The sequence below is a fragment of the Schistocerca nitens genome, chromosome 7 (assembly GCF_023898315.1).
Source record: "Schistocerca nitens isolate TAMUIC-IGC-003100 chromosome 7, iqSchNite1.1, whole genome shotgun sequence".
NCBI lineage: Eukaryota > Metazoa > Arthropoda > Insecta > Orthoptera > Acrididae > Schistocerca > Schistocerca nitens.
In genome coordinates, this window is record NC_064620.1 from 466,014,697 (window position 1) to 466,035,934 (window position 21,238).

At 38.0% G+C, this 21,238-nt stretch overlaps 1 protein-coding gene across 1 annotated transcript in view; it reads left to right on the forward strand.

Moving 5' to 3' along the window:
- Positions 1 to 20,078, forward strand: part of LOC126195695 (POU domain protein 2) — a 63,869-nt gene extending 43,791 nt beyond the window's left edge. The window contains exons 6-11 of the mRNA XM_049934322.1: positions 743 to 889; positions 6,767 to 6,958; positions 8,097 to 8,165; positions 11,675 to 12,018; positions 13,927 to 14,223; positions 15,905 to 20,078. Of these exons, the coding sequence (XP_049790279.1) occupies positions 743 to 889; positions 6,767 to 6,958; positions 8,097 to 8,165; positions 11,675 to 12,018; positions 13,927 to 14,223; positions 15,905 to 16,220 (1,365 nt within the window). The 3' untranslated portion in view covers positions 16,221 to 20,078. The remainder of the gene's footprint in view (positions 1 to 742; positions 890 to 6,766; positions 6,959 to 8,096; positions 8,166 to 11,674; positions 12,019 to 13,926; positions 14,224 to 15,904) is intronic.
- The last annotated feature ends 1,160 nt before the right edge of the window (positions 20,079 to 21,238 follow it).

Consider the following 21,238-nt stretch of genomic DNA (forward strand, 5'->3'; position numbering starts at 1 on the left):
TTTTGACTGGTTTTTCGTTGTACTCTTAGCAAACAGATTTAGAAGTAAAGTACATAGTTTTGATTTATCAATTCACACCATTTCTGAAGTTTCATCACAAACAAGATTTGTCCCAACTTTGTTAAGAAAATTAACAATAATTTTATAGTAAACGAAAAGGAAGAAGCTGAGCGAGGTAATATTCCATACAGAATTTCGCAATAGAATTTCACAAACCTCTTCCCTCCCCACTGTACAGCACTTCGCTTTCGAGCGTTAGGCAGCTGCAGTGGGGCGGAACGAACGACGAACGACCTGTGCACGCGAAAATTTAAACGGTGTACTTGCAAAAAGTCACAACTGCCTGCTATCAGAGTTACGTCCCAGACTTTTGCCCAGCATCGATTACTGGTGCTGATTATCTTACAAGTGTGCTTTTCTTTCCTCCTTAAAATAAGAGGTCAAGTTAGTGATGTTTCCTTGTTAGAGGTAGAACAGAAGTCGATGCCGTACGTGAATTTAAGGTTCTTTAATGTATCTTTACGGAACGCAGAGAATTTCAAGCTATTTTCTGTCGCAGCGGAGCGCTGTGCTAACTGTAGACGGTGCTTGTTGCGACAACGGCACAACTTCGGACCTTAAATATCAGATGCCAACTAATTTCAATGGAGTCACGTTCTCCGTTAAATCCTAGACGCCGTCCAGTCTTGGGCAGCGACCCATCAATGCGAGACTGTTGAAGGGCAGGTTTGGTCCTTGACAGGTGACGGAGGTGGTGTCGCAGCGTAGCTCCGGAGGCGGGTCGCCGGGGCCACCGATGACGCCGGGGGCGGTTCCGGGGGCGGCGTCAGGGGCGGGGCCGGCGTCCGCTTCCGCCTCCGTTCAGGCCGCGCTACTCTCCCTCAACCAGGTAAGTGGCACTTCCACATCCATTCTGTGTGTGTCGCACTTCCACCGGTAACCTTTTCCTCTCCAGTTTTCAAACCTCGACCGACATACCAGTTCTAGCTTTTGCGCCGCTGTATTTGTCATTTTATCGCCTGGTCTGCTGTCGCAAACAGTCAAACATGTTCTGTTGTGAAACACTGACTGTTCCTTGTTATACTGTAGACTAACTGATGACACTAACAGCGTTAACCTCAGACTTCTCACAGATGATGCAGATATCTGTAATGAAGTACTATCAGAAAAAAGCTGCAAAAATCCAGTAACATCTACATCCATACTCCGCAAGCCACCTGACGGTGTGTGGCGGAGGGTACCCTGAGTACCTCTATCGGTTCTCCCTTCTATTCCAGTCTCATATTGTTCGTGGAATGAAGGATTGTCGGTATGCCTCTGTGTGGGCTCTAATCTCTCTGATTTTATCCTCATGGTCTCTTCGCGAGATATACGTAGGAGGAAGCAATATACTGCTTGACTCCTCGGTGAAGGTATGTTCTCGAAACTTCAACAAAAGCCCGTACCTAGCTACTGAGCGTCTCTCCTGCAGAGTCTTCCACTGGAGTTTATCTATCACCTCCGTAACGATTTCGCGATTACTAAATGATCCTGTAACGAAGCGCGCTGCTCTCCGTTGGATCTTCCATATCTCTTCTATCAACCCTATCTGGTATGGATCCCACACTGCTGAGCAGTATTCAAGCAGTGGGCGAACAAGCGTACTGTAACCTACTTCCTTTGTTTTCGGATTGCATTTCCTTAGGATTCTTCCAATGAATCTCAGTCTGGCATCTGCTTTACCGACGATCAACTTTATATGATCATTCCATTTTAAATCACTCTTAATGCGTACTCCCAGATAACTGCGTACTCCCAATTAACTGCTTCCAGTTACTGACCTGCTATATTGTAGCTAAATGATAAGGGATCTTTCTTTCTATGTATTCGCAGGACATTACACTTGTTTACATTCAGATTCAATTGCCATTCCCTGCACCTTGCGTCAATTCGCTGCAGATCCTCCTGCATTTCAGTACAATTTTCCATTGTTACAACCTGTCGATATACCACAGCATCATCCGCAAAAAGCCTCAGTGAACTTCCGATGTCATCCACAAGGTCATTTATGTACATTGTGAATAGCAACGGTCCTGCGACACTCCCCTGCGGCACACCTGAAATCACTCTTACTTCGGAAGACTTCTCTCCATTGAGAATGACATGCTGCGTTCTGTTATCTAGGAACTCTTCAATCCAATCACACAATTGGTCTGATAGTCCATATGCTCTTACTTTGTTCATTAAACGACTGTGGGGAACTGTATCGAACGCCTTGCGGAAGTCAAGAAACACGGCATCTACCTGAGAACCCGCGTCTATGGCCCTCTGAGTCTCGTGGACTTGACAAGATTTCAGCATGGTGCAAAGATTGGCAACCTACCTCAAATATACAGCAGCATCAATAGTGTTATGCCCAAATGCAGATTTCCACATAGTAGCTCTCCATATGCTTCCCTGTCTTCCGCTATACTCTTCACGTCTGAGTAATTTTCGCTTACCTTTATAGCGTCTATCGTCCTGTATCTCCTCCTTATTCTCAATCTCCCTCCCTCACTAACTATTGCTTCCAAAGCAAGCATTCCCATCTCAACGAATGTCCCATCCAGTTCTTCCTGACTCTTACAATTTCCAGCATTTTTCTCGTTTCACCAATCATTTCCAACAGTCTTTCGTTACTCACTCTTTTCATCTAGCTTATCCTCTCCATTCTCCTCCACATTCACCTCTCAAATGCATCTAGCCTTTTTTCATCATCTCACGTTAATGTCCACGTTCTTGCCCCATAAGTGCATCATTCCAGATGAAACACTTGCCCAGCCTTATCCTCAGACCTTTATCTAGTTGGCTACATAATTATCTCCTTTTTCTACTGAACGCTTCCTTCACTATAGCAGTGCGAGTTTTCACCTCCTGATGACATCTCTTCAGTGAACTTACTTCCAACATATGTGAATGCTCTTACTTAGCTAGTAATAACTCGTCCTGTCTTGATATTTGCTAGTCTCCTTCCGTGATTACCACTAAACTCCTTGTTTTTGCTGTATTGATGCTCATCCTATAATCCACACAAGCTTCATTCAGATCTTTTAGCATTTTATTTATGCCACTAATAACACATCATTAGCAAACTATATAATACTATTCTCTCCCCATCAACACACATTCCTCTTTTTTCCATCCAAGCCTGTCGCAATAATCTCTTCCACATGTATGTTAAACAAGAAAGGTGGAGGCAACAATCATGTCTAACACCCTTTCCACCGCTGCTTGCCTCTGACATTTCTTTTCCAATCCTTAGTCTTACCTTCTGGTGTAAATATAGATTCTGTACCAATCGTCTTCCTCCCACTTTACTCCTTTCCTCTTCAAAATAACCATCGTTCCATTGAACTCTGTCACAAGCATTTCCCAAACCGGTCGGTACAGCACAAATTTCTCTATCTTTCTCATACATATTTTCCGTGCGATTTTTAGCAGGTCCTTGTTCCTTTTCCTCTTCGAAATTCTAAAATGTTCCTCCCCAGTCCGTATACACAATTTGCCATGTAGCCGTTTATTCAGCACTCTCAGCAGTATTTACGTCCGCAGTTCATGGTCTAGTGGCTAGCGTTGCTACCTCTGGGGTAGAACCCTCCCAGGTTCGACTCCCGGTCGGGATGGGGTACTTCTCTGTCCAGGAACTGGGTTTGTGTTTCCCTCATCATTTCATCATCATCATTATTTGTGACTGTGGCTAGATTGTACTGTGTAAAAAAACTGGACTGTGTAAAAATTGGAACTTTGTACGGGCACTGATGACTGAGCAGTTGAGTGACCCCCAATCATCATCTCAGCAGTATTTTATTTGCTTGAGAAATTGGACTGACGTATACTCTTCACATATTTTTGGTATTTCTCTTTTTCTCAATTGGTATCATCATCATTGCAAGAAAGTCATCAGAGCATTCCCTTTCATCATATGTCTCATTACAGAGCTAGACTATTTACTTCGTTCCTCTGTTTCCAAAACTCTTCAACACTATTGGCAAGGTAAGGTAAGAACGTTTGGCTACCCTGGGCTACATGGTGGTAAAACAAGTGACTGTGTGAGAAAATTTAGCTCCGCAAATGAACTGCTAAAGAGACTCTTTCCCATTAGGAGAATGTGAGATTTGAAGAGTTAGGTAGATATATTTCAAATGTAAATCTAACAGCTGGGTCTGGGTTGAACCTTACCGATTTGGCTTACGTAATGGTGAAAATTTCAAAATACTTGTAAAATATTTTGATCAGCTTCTTAATTGTCCAGAACTAATCCATAAATTCAGATACTCAAACACTCTTGAAAATCTAGGAGAATATGTACTCTCAGCTATCAAAGAAGTTATTTAAGTCTTCTAAAGTTAATGGAGAGTACTCTATTACAGCAGAACCTTTGAAATGGTCTCTACCAAAAATAAAAAAATGAGCTAAAATTAATATTTGAGAAAACTTGGAAAACAGAAAAACTGCCAGGAGAGTGGAAGGTGGCATCAATTCATCTATAACATAAGAAAGATAAGCAAGATATTTAATAACTACATTTGAATTTCTTTGCAACTAGCTGCAAATGACATGTTTTCGGAGATTACATTGAACAGAGTAGAAACAATACTAGAGAGAATTTTGGCGAATATCAAGATGGTTTTAGGAAGGGTAGATCATTTCTGAACAAATATTTAATTTGAAGTCAATCACTTGCCACAGATTACTGAATTCAAAAGGCCAGTATTTCCCTCTGAAATTGCATCTAGTGTATTGTGCGAGTGTATAGTATGAGGTATTCTTAAAATTTCATTGTCGCGATGGTACCATAGGTTAGTCATCCAAATTCCAGGCTGTCAGCTCACCAACCCATTATTTTATTCCACAAAGTTAATTCACTGATTATAAGATTTAAATATAATAAATTTAGTTGTCCTTGTAAGTGAAAAAATTACACATGCAGAGAATGTGCAAGTGCCAGTGATGTTGCCGAGTATTTATGTCAGGATACTGAGAATAAAAGATAGTTAAATGTTGAAATTGAAGATAAAGGCATTATTCCTTTATCCACTGATGTGAGTCTGTAGTTAATGACAATGAAGGAAGTGGCAGTAAATTGCATTCTGTCACGTGTAAATGGAGGGTTTATGGTGATATTATCAAGCTCCCATTCTCTGTTTTACAATAGTGACTCACGCTTCCTCAGAATGCTATGCTAACAATGGAACTCGAACGTTCCCAGCTCCATTTCACAGGCATTATTCATGAAATTGTGTGTGCAACAAAAAAGTACCAAAGGTGATTTCAGTAACAACACATTCAGTGAGATACACGTGGAAACATGTTTCACCAAAAGAAATTAGGCTATTCCTTATAAAAAAGCAAAACATGGCTCTGTATTCAAAGGCAGACTTAGGTGACTATACAGCTGAATGTTGGTAAGCCAATCAGCATGCATTAAGGATTTTTTTTGCCTTGTCTCAGATTTTTCCTGGTATTCCCTAACCCTATTTTCCACACAAACCAAACAGCAGTTGGGGTGGACACAAATGGTAAAAAATAGGTGTGGAAATGCTCCAAAAGAATGGCACCACTAACCGCACGACCGCTACGGTCGCAGGTTCGAATCCTGCCTTGGGCATGGATGTGTGTGATGTCCTTAGGTTAGTTAGGTTTAAGTAGTTCTAAGTTCTAGGGGACTGATGACCTCAGATGTTGAGTCCCATAGTGCTCAGAGCCATTTGAACCAATTTTTTGAACATCTTACAAGAGTACAACAAAAGTATGTAGCTGACTCTACAGTTGTCAACTGAATGAATATCGTGATGAGTGGAGGCAACCATTTCACCTTGCCCACAATACTTTCTTTAGCAAAACAGCAAACAGAAAATTTTCATTTGGTTTCTCAGTTGTGTGACTAAGTTTATTGAACATAACTATAGATTGTTGTTTTTAGATGCCTTGACTTTTGAATTCTTCAGTCAGTATTTGGTACCATATCACTTAGTGAGACCAAATGTTCGAAAACATTTGTTTGTGTTAGAGTATCCACTCTATACTCTTCTCAGTCTCAACAAAAGTTTTACAATGATCTTTTTAATAAAGTTTTCTTCTATTTTTGTGGTCACAGGGATCCAGAGCATTGTTTCTGAGAGACAATGTTCTTTGTCCCAAGTCATTTTACAGTGCTCCTTCGCAGACACACAAAACCATTTCTCCATTATCTTGCAGGGAAGAGGCATTCTCTCCAACACAAGAAGAGAGGAAGAGAGACACAAATATTGAAATGGCCATATCTTTATATGATTAAATACTATAATGGACTCCTTGTTCATACTTATATGCACCACTCAGCATCTCCATTACATGCTAATTTATTGTGTTTACTTATTCCATCAGTCAGCTGTACCTATTTTGTTCTCTTGTTGAGAACTGCAAAATCCACCCATCCCAATCCTTTTTCATGTTGAACAGGAAAATGTAAATAATTGACACTACTGATAATTTTTTACTGCAAAAAATTACTAATTTGTATTTTTATAGTGCATTAAAAATTTGATATTAATGAAGAGACGCTGTCCCATCCTAACAGCTACAGATAAAAATTTTTGAAAATAGAGAGTAAGGTTTTAAATAATGTGTACATTTACATGAAATGAATATTAAAAGGATGCATCCAAGATGAAATAAATATTACAAGGTCACATCCAAGATAGGTGTTTCAAACAGTAATTCATTATCAAATGTTAAATTGCTGATTTGTGTTAACTGATTGTTTCAGCTGATGAGCCAGGGACAGCAGCTGTTCTTGCAGAATCAGCTGGCTGCTGCAGCAGCGGCATCGGGCTCTCTTGGACTGGGCTCCAGTACACAGCAAGTTCTGCAGCAGTTTGTGCTTTTCCAGCCTGGAGCCACTTCTTCACCTACTGCTCCAGCTCCTGGAAGTCAGGCACATTTCTTTCTGCAAAGTAGGGTGAGTGATTTTTGCCAAATATGTTGCCAACACAGTATTCCTTAGACCCGAGTCAGCTGTATTGTTTTCTAACATAATCTAAATTTGACAATTTCAACAACAGACTCATTAATTCAGTTTATGATGCTAATGAGAATGGATTCCTAATGTTCTGCAATTATGAAAATGGCTGGGAAATAGGCCAATCAAGATGCATCAAGTCAGAGCAATATCCTAGTCTGCAATGGATATATTACCTACAATTTTTGTTCATTTATCATGCTGCTCTGTACTAAATATAGATGAGGTAAATTACACAGAATGAAGTGCATGTTGAAAATATGTCATCATGTTTCACAGAAATGTGAATCTGGGTTTAAAATTTTCTTATAAACAAACATTTCTCCAGTGATAAAAAGAAATATATACTCTAATGCTGCAGACAGCATGCTCAGTTTTAATTATTTTGCCATAATTCTTTTACATAAAAAACTGTGAAGGTCCTATCATGAAAGTTAATGAACTGCAAAACCACTACAGAAGATAACATTATCTTAAATATTTTATAATAAAGTGTACACTTTATAGAAATGTGTATAATAGTGTCAGTTCCATCAGTTCTGTGTACTGTGGTTATTCTTGGCAGAACCAGTAACTACTGAAAATTGATTGTGTGTATTATAACGACAGAAGATAAAATTTAATTTTCATTTTTCAAAGTACTGTCGAGTACAAAGAAAGAGAGAATTTACATGTGGTGCATGTTCCTTGTAGTAAACCCAATCTGTTATCAAACTAGAAGAAAATTACACTTTGCTAATGCACTAAATGTGGACTTACATTGCAGAATGTGATGGGTGTGTCTTGGAAAAAATAATGATTTCAAAGGTTTTTGAAATATTAAGAAAATGATATACAGATATCAATAATTTTCAAAAGCTTTGCGCCATTCTGTTCTCTCCCCACTTTCTCAAAGTTACAATACTCTGTCATTGTCATCTGTAAGATAGGATTTTCTTTTAAAATGTTTTTGCTTATCATACATAAAATTCCCGGTACAACCAGTCTTCCCTTTCTAATTCAATGCCATATTCTCTCTGTAGCAACTGCAAACAACAGTAAGTTTCTGTTCTTGGCTATATGCCTCTGATGTTTACAGGATCTGTTACAACAAGGGTTTACTCATCAAAATCTGTCTGGGCGCGGAGTACCTACGCAGACAGCGCAGGTAACTCGCCCTTTCCTTGACTACCTGCTTGAATGCATTGTTTCCTTCCCTGTGAAACATTTGGTTTTTTGAAACCGTAGTAATTCCTGCATATTATTAGCCGCATGTCAAACATCTGCAGAGTTTCAGGATGCATGAGTAGGCTATAGTGCAATCTCAGAAAGAACCTCACATTTTTAGAGACAGAATTAATTCATGACAGAAGGCTGCAGTTTTTTGTATTTAATTGTTTAGTGCTTGGGGAATCCAGCAATCTCTCTTGTTTAAACAGTTTTCTCCATATTCAGAAAACAAAACAATTATGCTCCATGCAAAGTTTTACTGATAATATTCCTCTCATTGAATAAGATGATACACAAATGCTCTTTTTTGTATCTGCTGTCACTTGTCTAATTACAGCACCCACCATTTTGCAGTCTCTCCTCATGCACTGACCTTAGCTTCAGCAAGAAAAGCCCTGATGCTTATATGATTTATTTATCTTAGCATGGCATGCTTATTTTATACTTTGTGACAGAGGGTCAAAAGTCAGCATTAAGCAATTATGTGTTGTAGTACATCATAATAATTATCCAATGTGAAATGTTCATAGAATGAAGGCTTTTACAACTGGATGACATTGCTGCTGGTAAACCATTCAAGGTATAAGGCTGTGGTCCTTGAAATTCTTCTGTTCCTAACATTTTGTCCAGAACTGTGCCAGACATCTTCAGATGTGTTGCTTCTCCATTGGCAAGACTCAACATTCGAGCAACGTCACTGAGACATCCAGTGCAGTTCTGAATGAAACATTAAGAACAGAAGAGTTTTGTGGATCATGACCCTGTACCTCAAAAGATTTACCAGCAGCAATGTGAAATGTGTTCCTCAACATGATTCAACTTTGTAGTTTTCCATTGTGATTCCAGATCATTTTCTTACATTATAAAATGCAAAATACAAAAATCTAGTAAATGAGAAGAAACAAGAGTTTGGATCCACATCTATGGGTAACAAGAGCATTAAAGTACAAGAAATTAGAATCAGTCAGTATCATGAATATCATAGAAAATAAACCTGAAACGAGGAAAACTGAAGTATGAAATATATAACAGGAAAAGACAAGCTCATTTAACTGTATCAAGAGGTATATTCGCTACATAAAATTACTGAGACAGAATGGTTGGCCATACTTTAAGTACCTTTGGGGGGCCAAATTCCAGTCCTGCCAATACACATATTAAAATTTAAAGTGACAGACTTTCTACTATAAGTTTCTGTCTCAGAAAAAGAGAGGGATGGGTTGGGGAAGGTTAGAAAGGGTGAGGTATGGCTTTTCCTCCTATAGGAAGAAACAAATCTTTGACTACACTTATCCTGTGATACTTTTCATAATGTATTCTGAGTGACCTGTCCTTCTGTCCTAACCTTCCCTAACCTGTCACTCCCTCTTTCCTGAGGAAGGAACTAATAGTGCAGAAGGCTAGGATAGTTTTTTGTACTTTTATATGTTTCTCCAGGTAGTACTGGAATTTGGATACCTGAATTTAAAATACAAGGCCACTTAATAAATATAGGAACTGGAAATGAGTTGATGAGGGAGAGGAAACTGAGGAGCAGCAAAAGTAAATAAGAAATGACATGACTTGTCAAAGATACAGAATACTGACAAGTACAGTTTCCTTCTGTTCATTGTTTCTCAGCCCAGTTGCAATAGTTACTTTTTCAATATAAATGTCAGTTGAATCACCTCTGCACAAAATAAAATATTTCTATGTGGAAATTTATAAAAATATAACCTGGCAAAGTTTCCTTGGCTATCATGTCCCAGAGTTAACAAAGTAATACTTATTTCTGGAAATACGTTCTCACCATGTGAGACATATTCACAGCGATCACAGAAAAGCACAATGAGCAGTTGCATGTGTGCCATGTATTTCCTAGTATATTCAAAAGAATGGATATGTCTTCTAATACCCACTGACAGTTCAAAGCATTACGAAAGAGAAATGACTCTTACTGTTAGAGAAAGTAGGAAAAACATAGACAACATTAGTAAGAGAAATCATTAGTGAACAGGAAGGCCAAGGATAAATGATATCACAACAAGGAAAAAAAATAAGCTTGCACATAAAAAGCAGCTGAAATTATGTATTCGTCAGGTACACACAAAAGGAAAGTAAGTTTTTATTTTCATATATTGGTAGCCCAAGCTTTCCCAGCAAAAAATGTCCTAGCTGAGTAGCTGATAAAAAATGAAACAAGGATTTTGTGCATACACTAAAAAATACATTAAAGAGCCAAAGAAGGTGGTACACCTATCTAATATCGAGCAGGGCCCCCACAAGCATGCAGAAGTGCCGAAACACTACATGGCATGTACTCAACTAATGTCTGAAGTAGTGCTGCATGGAACTGAAACCAGAAATCTTGCAGGGCTGTCCATAAATCCATAAGAGTAGGAGGGTGTGGAATTCTCTTCTGAACAGCATGTTGCAAGGCATCCCAGATGTGCTCAATAATGTTGATGTCGGGGGAGTTCGGTGGCCAACGGAAGTATTTAAACTCAACAGAGCGTTCCTGGAGCCACTCCGTAGCGAGTCTGGACTTGTGGGGTGTCGCATTGTCCTACTGGAATTCCCCAAGATCATCGGAATGCACAATGGACATGAATAGATGCAAGTTATCAAACAGGATGCTTACCTATGTGTCACCTTTCAGAGTCATATCTAGACATGTCAGGGGTCCCATATCACTCCAACTGCACCCCCCCCCCCACACCCTTACAGAACCTCTACCAGCTTGAACAGTCCCCTGCTGAAATGCAGGAACCATGGATTCATGAGGTTGTCTCCATACCCGTACACGTTCATCCATTTCATACAATTTTAAACGAGACTCGTCCGACCAGGCAACATGTTTCCAGTCATCAACAGTCCAATATTGGTGTTGATGAGCCCAGGCGAGGCATAAAGCTTTGTGAAGTGCAGTTATCGAGGGTACACGAGTGGGCCTTCAGCTCCAAAAGCCCATATCAATGATGTTTCATTGAATGGTTCACACACTGACACTTGTTCATGGCCCAGTATTAAAATCTGCAACAATCTGCAGAAGGGTTGCACTTCTGTCATGCTGAACGATTCTCTTCAGTCATTGTTGGTCCCCTTCTTGCAGGATCTTTTTCTGGCCTTAGTGATGTCGGAGATATGAAATTTTACCGGATTCATGATATACTCATGAAATTGTCATATGGGAAAAATCTTCACTTCATCCCTATCTCAGACGTGCTGTGTCCAATCACTCATGTGCTGTATTCTGCCTGTTTACATATCTGTGTATTTGAGTATGTATGCCTATACCAGTTTCTTTGGCACTTCATTGTATTACTAGTCACAAATTCTTTAACTTTTTTTCTGTTTTATATCCAGAATATCTCAGAAATTACATTACCGTTGTGATGATGCTGTGTGTACAAGAATTGTATAATGTTCATGCTGATAGACAGAAAAATATAATGAATGTGTTCCCAGGTGCAGCATGCAGTGGCGCAAGCAGCACAACAGCTGCAGCAGTTGCAGAAGCAACAGGCATCACAGCAACACAGTCATGCTCATGGGCCATCTCCCCACAACCATCATAACCATCACCACCACCACAATCACCATCACCAACATCACAAGGCTGGTGCAACAGTGATGAGGACTCCAGAACCGCAACCACCAGGCCCAGACGAGACAACTGACCTGGAAGAATTGGAACAGTTTGCAAAAACTTTTAAGCAGCGACGCATAAAATTGGGGTTCACTCAAGGTGATGTTGGACTTGCTATGGGGAAACTATATGGGAATGACTTCTCACAAACCACAATCTCCAGGTTAGTTGTTAAAATTTTCTGCAAGTGGCATGAGAAAACTTATAATGTGTTTTACAACTCTTCTGGTATTATGAGAGAGCAATGCCAAATCTACAGTTTCATCTAAAATTGTCTGTAACTCACATTTGATAATATCATTGCTGACTAATGACAGAGAGTTTCTGGGTTCAGTCTCAGGAAACAACCTTGGATGTTATTTCAGTGAAATACACTCAGTATCATGGGGCCTTTATATGCATATTACCATAGCAACATCTTGCCACTTTTGTCTGATTCTGAGTCACAACTCCATTTATAATTCTCACATTTCAACTTTATGACTTTGAATATTGAAATTCTGTAAGTGTGTAATGAATTAATGAATTTAAATGTATTTTTCAAAAAAATTAAGACTGACACAAACGTTCATTGGGTGTTTTTTTTTTTTTTTTTTTTTTTTTTTTTTTTTTTTTTTTTTTTTTTTTTTTGCTCATTGCTTTGCTGTACCTAATGTATCAATGAATAATTACATTTGCCTCTTTATCAGATATTTATTGAGTGTGCTGCATGCAGAAGTATTTTTTATTAAAAGATACAAATTATTCTGTGATGTTTAACCTTTACCCTTCTTAATCATAATTTCTGTAGCAGTATTTTTTTTTTTCATCACAATGAAAAAATGGCCAAAGTTGCAAATTTAACTTTTACTTATTTGATGACTAGATTCAATTTGGGACCCAGTTTCAAATCATCCAGATAGTCAAAACTGTATTTTCCAAAATATAAGAACCATATCAAGATAACAAACTTGTATTTACAACAAAGTGCAAATGAACAGTTATACAGCAGAGTTATCTGTATTTTCTGTAACTGTCACTAACACTTGGTTAATAGGTATATCTTGGCATGGTTCTTACATTTTGGGAAATGCCATTTTGACTATCTGGATGATTTGAAAATGGGTCCTGAACCAAAACTAGTTATCAAGTAAATAAAAGTGAAATTGGCAGCGTTGGCTGGTTTTCTATTGTATTGATTAACATAAGTTGTTGCCCTGCAATTACTCTAGCATCCCGAAAGTTCATAAGTATTTTTTATTCCCACATATGCTAAAGTAATGCAGTCTTAAGCTGCTCTCAGGAATAGTGTGTTAGATTTTCCAGTTAATTGATCATTAACAGTACATGAACCCTTTCCCACTTCTGACATAGTAAATTGATATCTATCCAATTTAGTCCAAGTATAACCAACAGTGTAATATATCTAAAAACAAAGATGATGTGACTTACCGAACGAAAGTGCTGGCAGGTCGATAGACACACAAACATACACACGAAATTCAAGCTTTCGCAAACAATGGTTGCTTCGTCAGGAAAGAGAGAAGGAGAGGGAAAGATGAAAGGATGTGGGTTTTAAGGGAGAGGGTAAGGAGTCATTCCAATCCCGGGAGCGGAAAGACTTACCTTAGGGGGAAAAAAGGACAGGTATACGCTCCATCTCTGCCCAAACTCTTTGCCTTTACAAATGTCTGCTTGTGTCTGTGTATGTGCAGATGGATATGTGTGTGTGTGCGAGTGTATACCTGTCCTTTTTTCCCCCTAAGGTAAGTCTTTCCACTCCCAGGATTGGAATGACTCCTTACCCTCTCCCTTAAAACCCACATCCTTTCATCTTTCCCTCTCCTTCCCTCTTTCCTGACGAAGCAACCATTGTTTGCGAAAGCTTGAATTTCGTGTGTATGTTTGTGTTTGTTTGTGTGTCTATCGACCTGCCAGCAGTTTCGTTCGGTAAGTCACATCATCTTTGTTTTTAGATATATTTTTCCCATGTGGAATGTTTCCCTCTATTATATTCATATCATTAATTTGAACCCAACAGTGTAATATATTTGAGAAAGTCTTATTCTTGAGAGTTATTGTTGTGTTTCAGGTTTGAAGCTCTAAATCTGTCATTCAAGAACATGTGCAAATTGAAGCCACTGTTACAAAAGTGGTTAGAGGATGCAGACAGCTCAGCAAGCAACCCTGGCTCCTTAAGCAACCCTCTGACAACACCAGAGGCTGTAGGCCGTCGTCGCAAGAAGCGCACATCTATTGAGACAAGTGTTCGTGTAGCACTTGAGAAGGCTTTCCTACAGAATCCAAAGCCAACAAGTGAAGAAATTGCTGTGCTTGCTGAAAGTCTGGTCATGGAAAAGGAGGTGGTGCGAGTATGGTTCTGTAACAGGTATGGGGCACACAAACTACTGTTGTTGTGGTGTAGGAGTAGCTTTCTTGACATATTAATAAATTGTTGGTTCTGTGAGTTTGTTTTAGTCATTTACAGGAAATATGTGTGATTTTCAAAGAGCAGATGCAGCCTCTTGCAGAAATGCATGTGATGTGGATTCATCTGGTGCTGTTAGGCCAGTGATGTTACAGAATGTAAAACACCAGGAAATATCATGTTTTTTTAAAGAAATTTCAAACATATTTTCACTGTACCAGCAGTGACATCATAAAGGGAATTTTGATTCACAATGAAATACTTGAATGTGATCGGAAAAAAAATATGAGAACAACTTGCACTGTGAATTCCATGGGACAACTGTTATGACTATTTACAGATGACAAAAATGCAACTACACATATGCAAATGCATTTCAGTGATCTGTAAGTTGAGTAGCTAGAAGTGAGACAAAACAAAGATTTTTGAGAGAATCAGTAAAAGCTGAAGATGAAACAAAAAAAAGGGTACTACAATAATGAAAGATCACAAATAATAGGTGTAGAATTATGTTCCATTTTTAGTACCAGAGCTGAAATAAAAATAAACTTACCTAAACAAATATCCATCAAACGTAAATCTGAGATGGAATAGAATTATGTATAGGAGGCAGCATCTCTACTTGCAGGCATAACAGTGCTGAACAGTAGACAGGTCTGTAGAAGGGATATTAAACTGCTAAATGTTCAGATTGTGTCCATCTTCAGAGCTAGCTTCGAAAGCACAGCAATTAATGTTCATTTCTAAATGCCTGTCTACTACTCAGTGCCCTTTTTATGTCATGAGAAGTGATCTACTCTACTTGGCACAAACATGCATTCAACTACTTTGAGGAAACAGTTGAAGGACCTCTGGAAACCATTATCAGAATATAAGTGCTCAGATGCAGATTTTAGAAACAAGTATGATTAAGGACTCAGTACAAAATATGGATGTATGTGGAATTGAAACTAAAGTGAGTAAGAGGAACAGAAGAACTCAGAGAACAATGGAAAAAATGGCCTTAAAACAAATAAAGGGGTACTTCAAAAGGAGGAAATTCTAGACAAAGAAAATGATTGAAGTTTCTGAATGTTTGTAAGTGAACATTTTGCTATCAAATCTAGGTGGAGATACTGCATCTGACTGGAAATTGTTACCACAGTTCACAATAATTTTGTTGTAGAAGATATTACCTAATTCTGAAAGTTATTAAATGCTGAACTGTTATTATCTTCTTCCCTCGAATCTGTTTGTCGGCCATAGCAATTATAATTTTATGTAAAAATATTACCATTATTTACATTATATAATATACTTCTGTGCTCAATGTTTACAGTTTTGGAACTCCATTAATTCATCATATATATCAGTTACAATCTCCACTGATTGTGTCAGATGTAGATATAACATCTTGGGCTGATATTTGGGGCCATTTTTGCAACACAGCCACTCGCTATTTTGTTTATTGCTCTTGTGTGGAATACTTCACCCCCTAAAATGATCCAGTCCTGCAGAAAAATAGACCATTTGATGTTTTAGTGCCAACAAACAGTTCTTATTACAATCTAATTTCAAAATTAGCCCATTCATTTGCTCCATAACACAACCTAACTAGCCCGGGAACAGGGTTATTTCGCTACCACCCCCTGCGTTGTTGCAGGCGCCAGAAGGAGAAGAGGATCAACCCCCCGAGTGCGGCGATGGGCGGGCCACCCGGCAGCAACACCCCTAGCAGCGGCAGTGCCGGCGGAGCGGGCTCCGGGAATGGCAGCACTGGCAGTACCACCGTGTTTGGCCACCTGGCTGGGCCCCTGGCTGCCACAGGCGCCCTGAGCATCAACGCCCACGCGCACGCCCACCCTCACCCTCACCCTCACCCACACCCGCACCCTCACGGCCCACTGTCGCTCGTCACAGGTGTGGGTGTAGGAGGACCTACAGCGAATTACTCTGCTCCTGCTGTCAAGACGGAATGACCTTTCTGAACTGTCGTGCCATGGCGCATGACATATTGACTGCTCTCGATTGGTGGCAGTGTGGTGTCATTCTCTACATCAGTGAATATGTATTCTGAAAGTAGCTGTAAAAACAGTGTAAATAATGGTCGAAGTCATTCAGTAGAAGAGGAGCAAGAAACTGGACAGCTATTCACATAACTATGGACTCTTTAAGTGTGTGTAAACTACCCAGTTTTACAAATTCATTTGTATCTGCTGGTGTAATAGAATCTATTGACTTGGCACTGTCAAAGTGTCTGTAACATAGTGTAAGTTAAGAGTGAATTATATTGGGACAATGTTGCAAACTGGCCACAGCACCATGGGGATGGGCCACTATCACACTATATGAGGCTTGATGAGGTCAAATAATGTTTTTAAAAAGTAAGGTCTTCTGTGTCATAGATGATAGGATGAGTCAGATATTACCATGATAATTTTTTACAAAAATAATAAATAATGTTCTATTTATGGTATTTAATCTCATTTATAAATTTCCAAAGAACATTTGACCAAGTTATTGCCTGATTTCAAGAAGTATAATTTTTTAACTGTAGCAAACTAAATTTATGGACTCCCTTTTGGCACTTCTTGCTATTCCTCAGAGATCATTACATTATGTAATGTATTTCTTCCATGAAGAGAGTGAAAGGAAAGTGTAATAGTGGAAAATGTCTTCCATCAAAGAAGTTCCTACCAATTCTAGTATTATCTGATATGTAAATGCAATATATGGTTATTTGTTTGTGTGTAGAGTCTTCATTCATCGGTTGAACTTTTTTGGAAATGCCATTAAATTTGACCCATGCTCATGTGCTGATGGTCTGCAAACATATGTTCATATGTAGGTGTGTGTGATCAAGACAATGCCGTACCTATGCACCCCATGTACCCACCCGTCAAAGCAGGGTTCCTCATCAAATTCTGGGCAGGACATGGGCAGCTGTGTGCGGCACAACCCGAACTCTCGACTTTCATTCTCTGCTTGTCAAGAGGACCAAGAATAAAGTGAAAGTTCCTATTGCCATCTTGGCACAACCAAATATGGTTTGAAATGTCGAATGAGTTTCGGTTCTTTTTTATTTCAGTGTGAAAACAGATGTATTGTGTACTCTTTTAAATTTAAATTATGATCATAAAAGCTAAAAAATATAATAGCAGAGTTCATCATTTTAAAATTCTGCTTAATATTGTTACTTTTCATTGATTTCTTCCTATGAAAGATCTTCTCAGTCTGCTTTTCTCTGTGTTTCCACCATTGCAAAGGATGTTTCTTGGAAATACCAAAAATTAAGTTACCTCTGAGGTCATACAAGTGTTTTTATTTTCCTTGGGCTGTTAACCGTTATTGTTGTAGGATATCGATGTTATTACTTTATACCTGATTTTGTTTAGAATTTGGAATAGATTGACCAAATGTAAGCTAGTAGCAACCTATATTAACAAATGGTCATGGTGTTTATATGACCTTTTGTACTGTTGTGTACTATCTTGTGACTTCCTTCTTTTCCTTCTTGCAATTACTCATTGCAAAAAAAGTCATGTGTATCTATTCACTACTGTAGACTAAATATGAGCTGTATTGTAAATCTATTGTTTCTAATCTATCCACTTCCAAAGACTACAGACTGAGGCTATTGAAGGTGGCTTCAAAAATTCTTTTTTATTGGTGTGATATATGTCGTCCATATTTGTTTCTTAAGGTTCATTGGTACAGAATATTAGGTTCTGTGCCAGCTTACTGTGGTATTCTATAAATAGAAAATACACAAGAAGTAGGAACCATCTGTTGTCAGCATGTGTCTTGTCATCTTGTCACAGTAACACAAACTTTATATATCACATTGTGTTAACTTAGATGTTTAGAAATGATATAATAAAAACTGAGCATAAAATGAACCAATCAAATTTCTGGCCTCAGGAGTGTAAATTACTTATTTTAAACCTATTACTTTGATTGGTTCATTCTGAGAACTCTACTTGTAAAAGAAATATATAGCTGATGAACTTCAGTTTTTAAAGATTTTTCAAATATATTATGAGCAAAGATGTTTTTCAATTTTATGGAAGTTTGTTGATGAAGGAGATTTATATATTTGTGTCTGTGGAGAGATGATGTGAAAACTGAAAAGGACTCCTTCAGAGCAGCTATCCTTTTATTTTATGACTTATTTCAAACAATTTTGATACATATCATTCTGAATTTGGTGTACAAATTACAAAAGTTGTTTTGTTACTTATCTGTTAGATATTTAAATTGTTTGAAGTTTGGTGAGTTGACTGTTTTAATGCCATTTGCACTGTACAGTGATTGCTTATGCTGAAACTGATATATGTAATTTTTTTCCACACACAAAGCAGCCACCTGCCACTTTGTTACTGCCTTACATTATTGTTTCTGTTCAGAAAAGATGTACACCCTGCCAGTCCTTATATGGTTTAAGTTATTATGCTTCATACATGGTCTAATCAATTATCTGTCAATTTCTTACACTGTGGCTGAGTAAAATTGTGCTGCTATTCTGTTGTTTTCCACAAAGGACTCCAATCACTGCGGGTTAGCAAATTTTGTCCTTTTGAACATGTCATTGTTTCATGATCTTGCTTAATATTATAAAGTGGGAAAAACTTCCATATATATATATATATATGTAATATTTTATTCTACAATACATACAAAGTGAAATAAGAAAAAAATATTTGAAGTTGTGAACTTTGTAAGATATATTCCATTCTTTTTACAGGTATGACTTAATTAAGCGCTGATGACTGTGCAGTTGAGTGCCCCCCCCCCCCCCCCCCCCAAACCAAACTTCCAAACTTAAATAAGTTGTGAAGCAGATTTGCTATTGTAGACAGCAGTTAACTCTGGTTTTTGCATGAGTGTACTGTTCATAAAGTCAGCAGAGAAGTATTTTGATTACGGAAAAATTCCTAGCTATGTCACTGATGTACTTTCTCCATAGTCATTATTCAGTGTGAACTACATTTCTGATCAGTGGAGTTCAGTATGAAAACAGCTACTAAGCAAATGAAAGTGAAATATGTTAACTATACCATAGATAACACTATTTATAACTTTACTTTGTCCATTGGCAGTGTTGATATTTCAGTTTGTAACAAATGAGAATTGGTCACATAAGAAGCTACATTTGGTAGTTGTGTCTTGTTGTAGCTGAATTTTTATTATGAAACATGTCACTTAAATGGAAAGTAAGATTTATGTTTAAATATTTAGGCAGTAGATATTGACTTACCTGCTGACTATTTGCATCATATATATCTTCTGTGTCTGCAATCTTCTCCATTTTATTCCATCCAAAAAACTGCTGACAAACAAGTAACAAGGTGTGCAGTGGTGTTACACAATACTATGGGTTCAGAAAACCTAACCAAGAGACATAAGAAAAGGGAATTAGTTGCTTGTAAATGAAGGGTGTGTGTGGAGAAATTTTGTTTCTAAGCTAAAGGTGCTAGCAAATAACAGAAATATTCTAGATGTATGAACATCAGAAGGTAGCTTCATTTTTGTTACACATTTTGTTTAAATGATTTGATGATTGTATATTTAATGAAAAATAAGTTTTTATATAAATACTTGTGTTTCAAAGATATAATTTTGCCATTGTTAATACGAGGTGTAAGAGTGGGGGCAGGGGAACAAGTACAGGATATGCACATTGGAGCTACCTGGTTGTACAGAAACTGTAAAGGAAATATATGTTATATTATTTCATGGTGTTTTGACAAGTAATGCATATCTGTACTGTACCTGCCCTCTGATTAATGAAGAAATAGGCAATAAAATTATACTGCACATTATTTTCATTAAGTAAATGTGCTCTCAGTTTATCAAGTTGTCATGTTGTCCTGATATTCTGTTGAACTAAGTTGATCTATGAATTTAAATTAAAAAATGTCGAAAAAACTGACATTATACATGAAGAAGACATTAAGATGATATCAGTTACAAACTTAAGAGATTGTGTGCAGTATTATATATTAACAAATATATAATGATAACTTTCAAGAAAATCACTGATGCATTGAAGAAAGTCTTACACATTACATTACAGAACACAGTGCCATACTTCAATTACTCATCTCAGAAATAATAGAAATAATTGACATTCATCATTTACATGTTTTTGTATTGAGACTGCAAAAATGTCTCATAACATGGTACAGAACACAGTGCCTTGCTTCTCAGGAATAACTGTAGCAGATGCTATTCATCATTTAAACAGTTTTATATTGGGACTACATCTTTTACTACTCAGCAAATATTTTTGCACTAATAACATTCTAGACCAGGAGAGACAAGATGTGCATATTTTGTTTTTCAGTAGCAATGTAAGAACTGGCCAAGATAGCCACACACATTAGCACACTGCTTCTGGGATTCTGAGAGGTGTACCAACCCTGGATCAAATCTGCCCCATTGATTAATGACCTGAGTCGGTGTGTCTGGATGCAGTTTCACACATCCGACTAGGCTGGTACTTGCACCCCCAACTCAGTTACAAGATCTGCAAACATTTTAAAAATGTTCTCACACTTTCACATGAGATAACACTAGATGCAGATAGGTGGAGTACACAGATTCTGTCCTGGAGAGGAAGGGGTGGTGACAGGTGTGGGATCTGGCCACCCTCTACAACTAACACTGCCAAATCCCAGTCAACATGGCAACCATGTGAAGGTACAAGGAAAAGAAGAAGAAGAATAATAGTAATCTAGGATTTTCATCATCCAATTACATGGGACTTTTGACTAAGTTCTTCCAAGCATCTGTTTATCTGTTTTCCTATATCTTCCATTACTTCCTTTGCATCCATTACACTAGCCCACTGTGTATTTCAGTCAGTTCTAAAATGGTTGTTTTCATGAAAAATTGTCCATATATGGTATGAAGCTCTTCTTGGAGTTCCTGCTTACTAACATGTCATGCTTACTAATGTGTCTGTACACCCAAACATTTTATGCAGAAATGGATC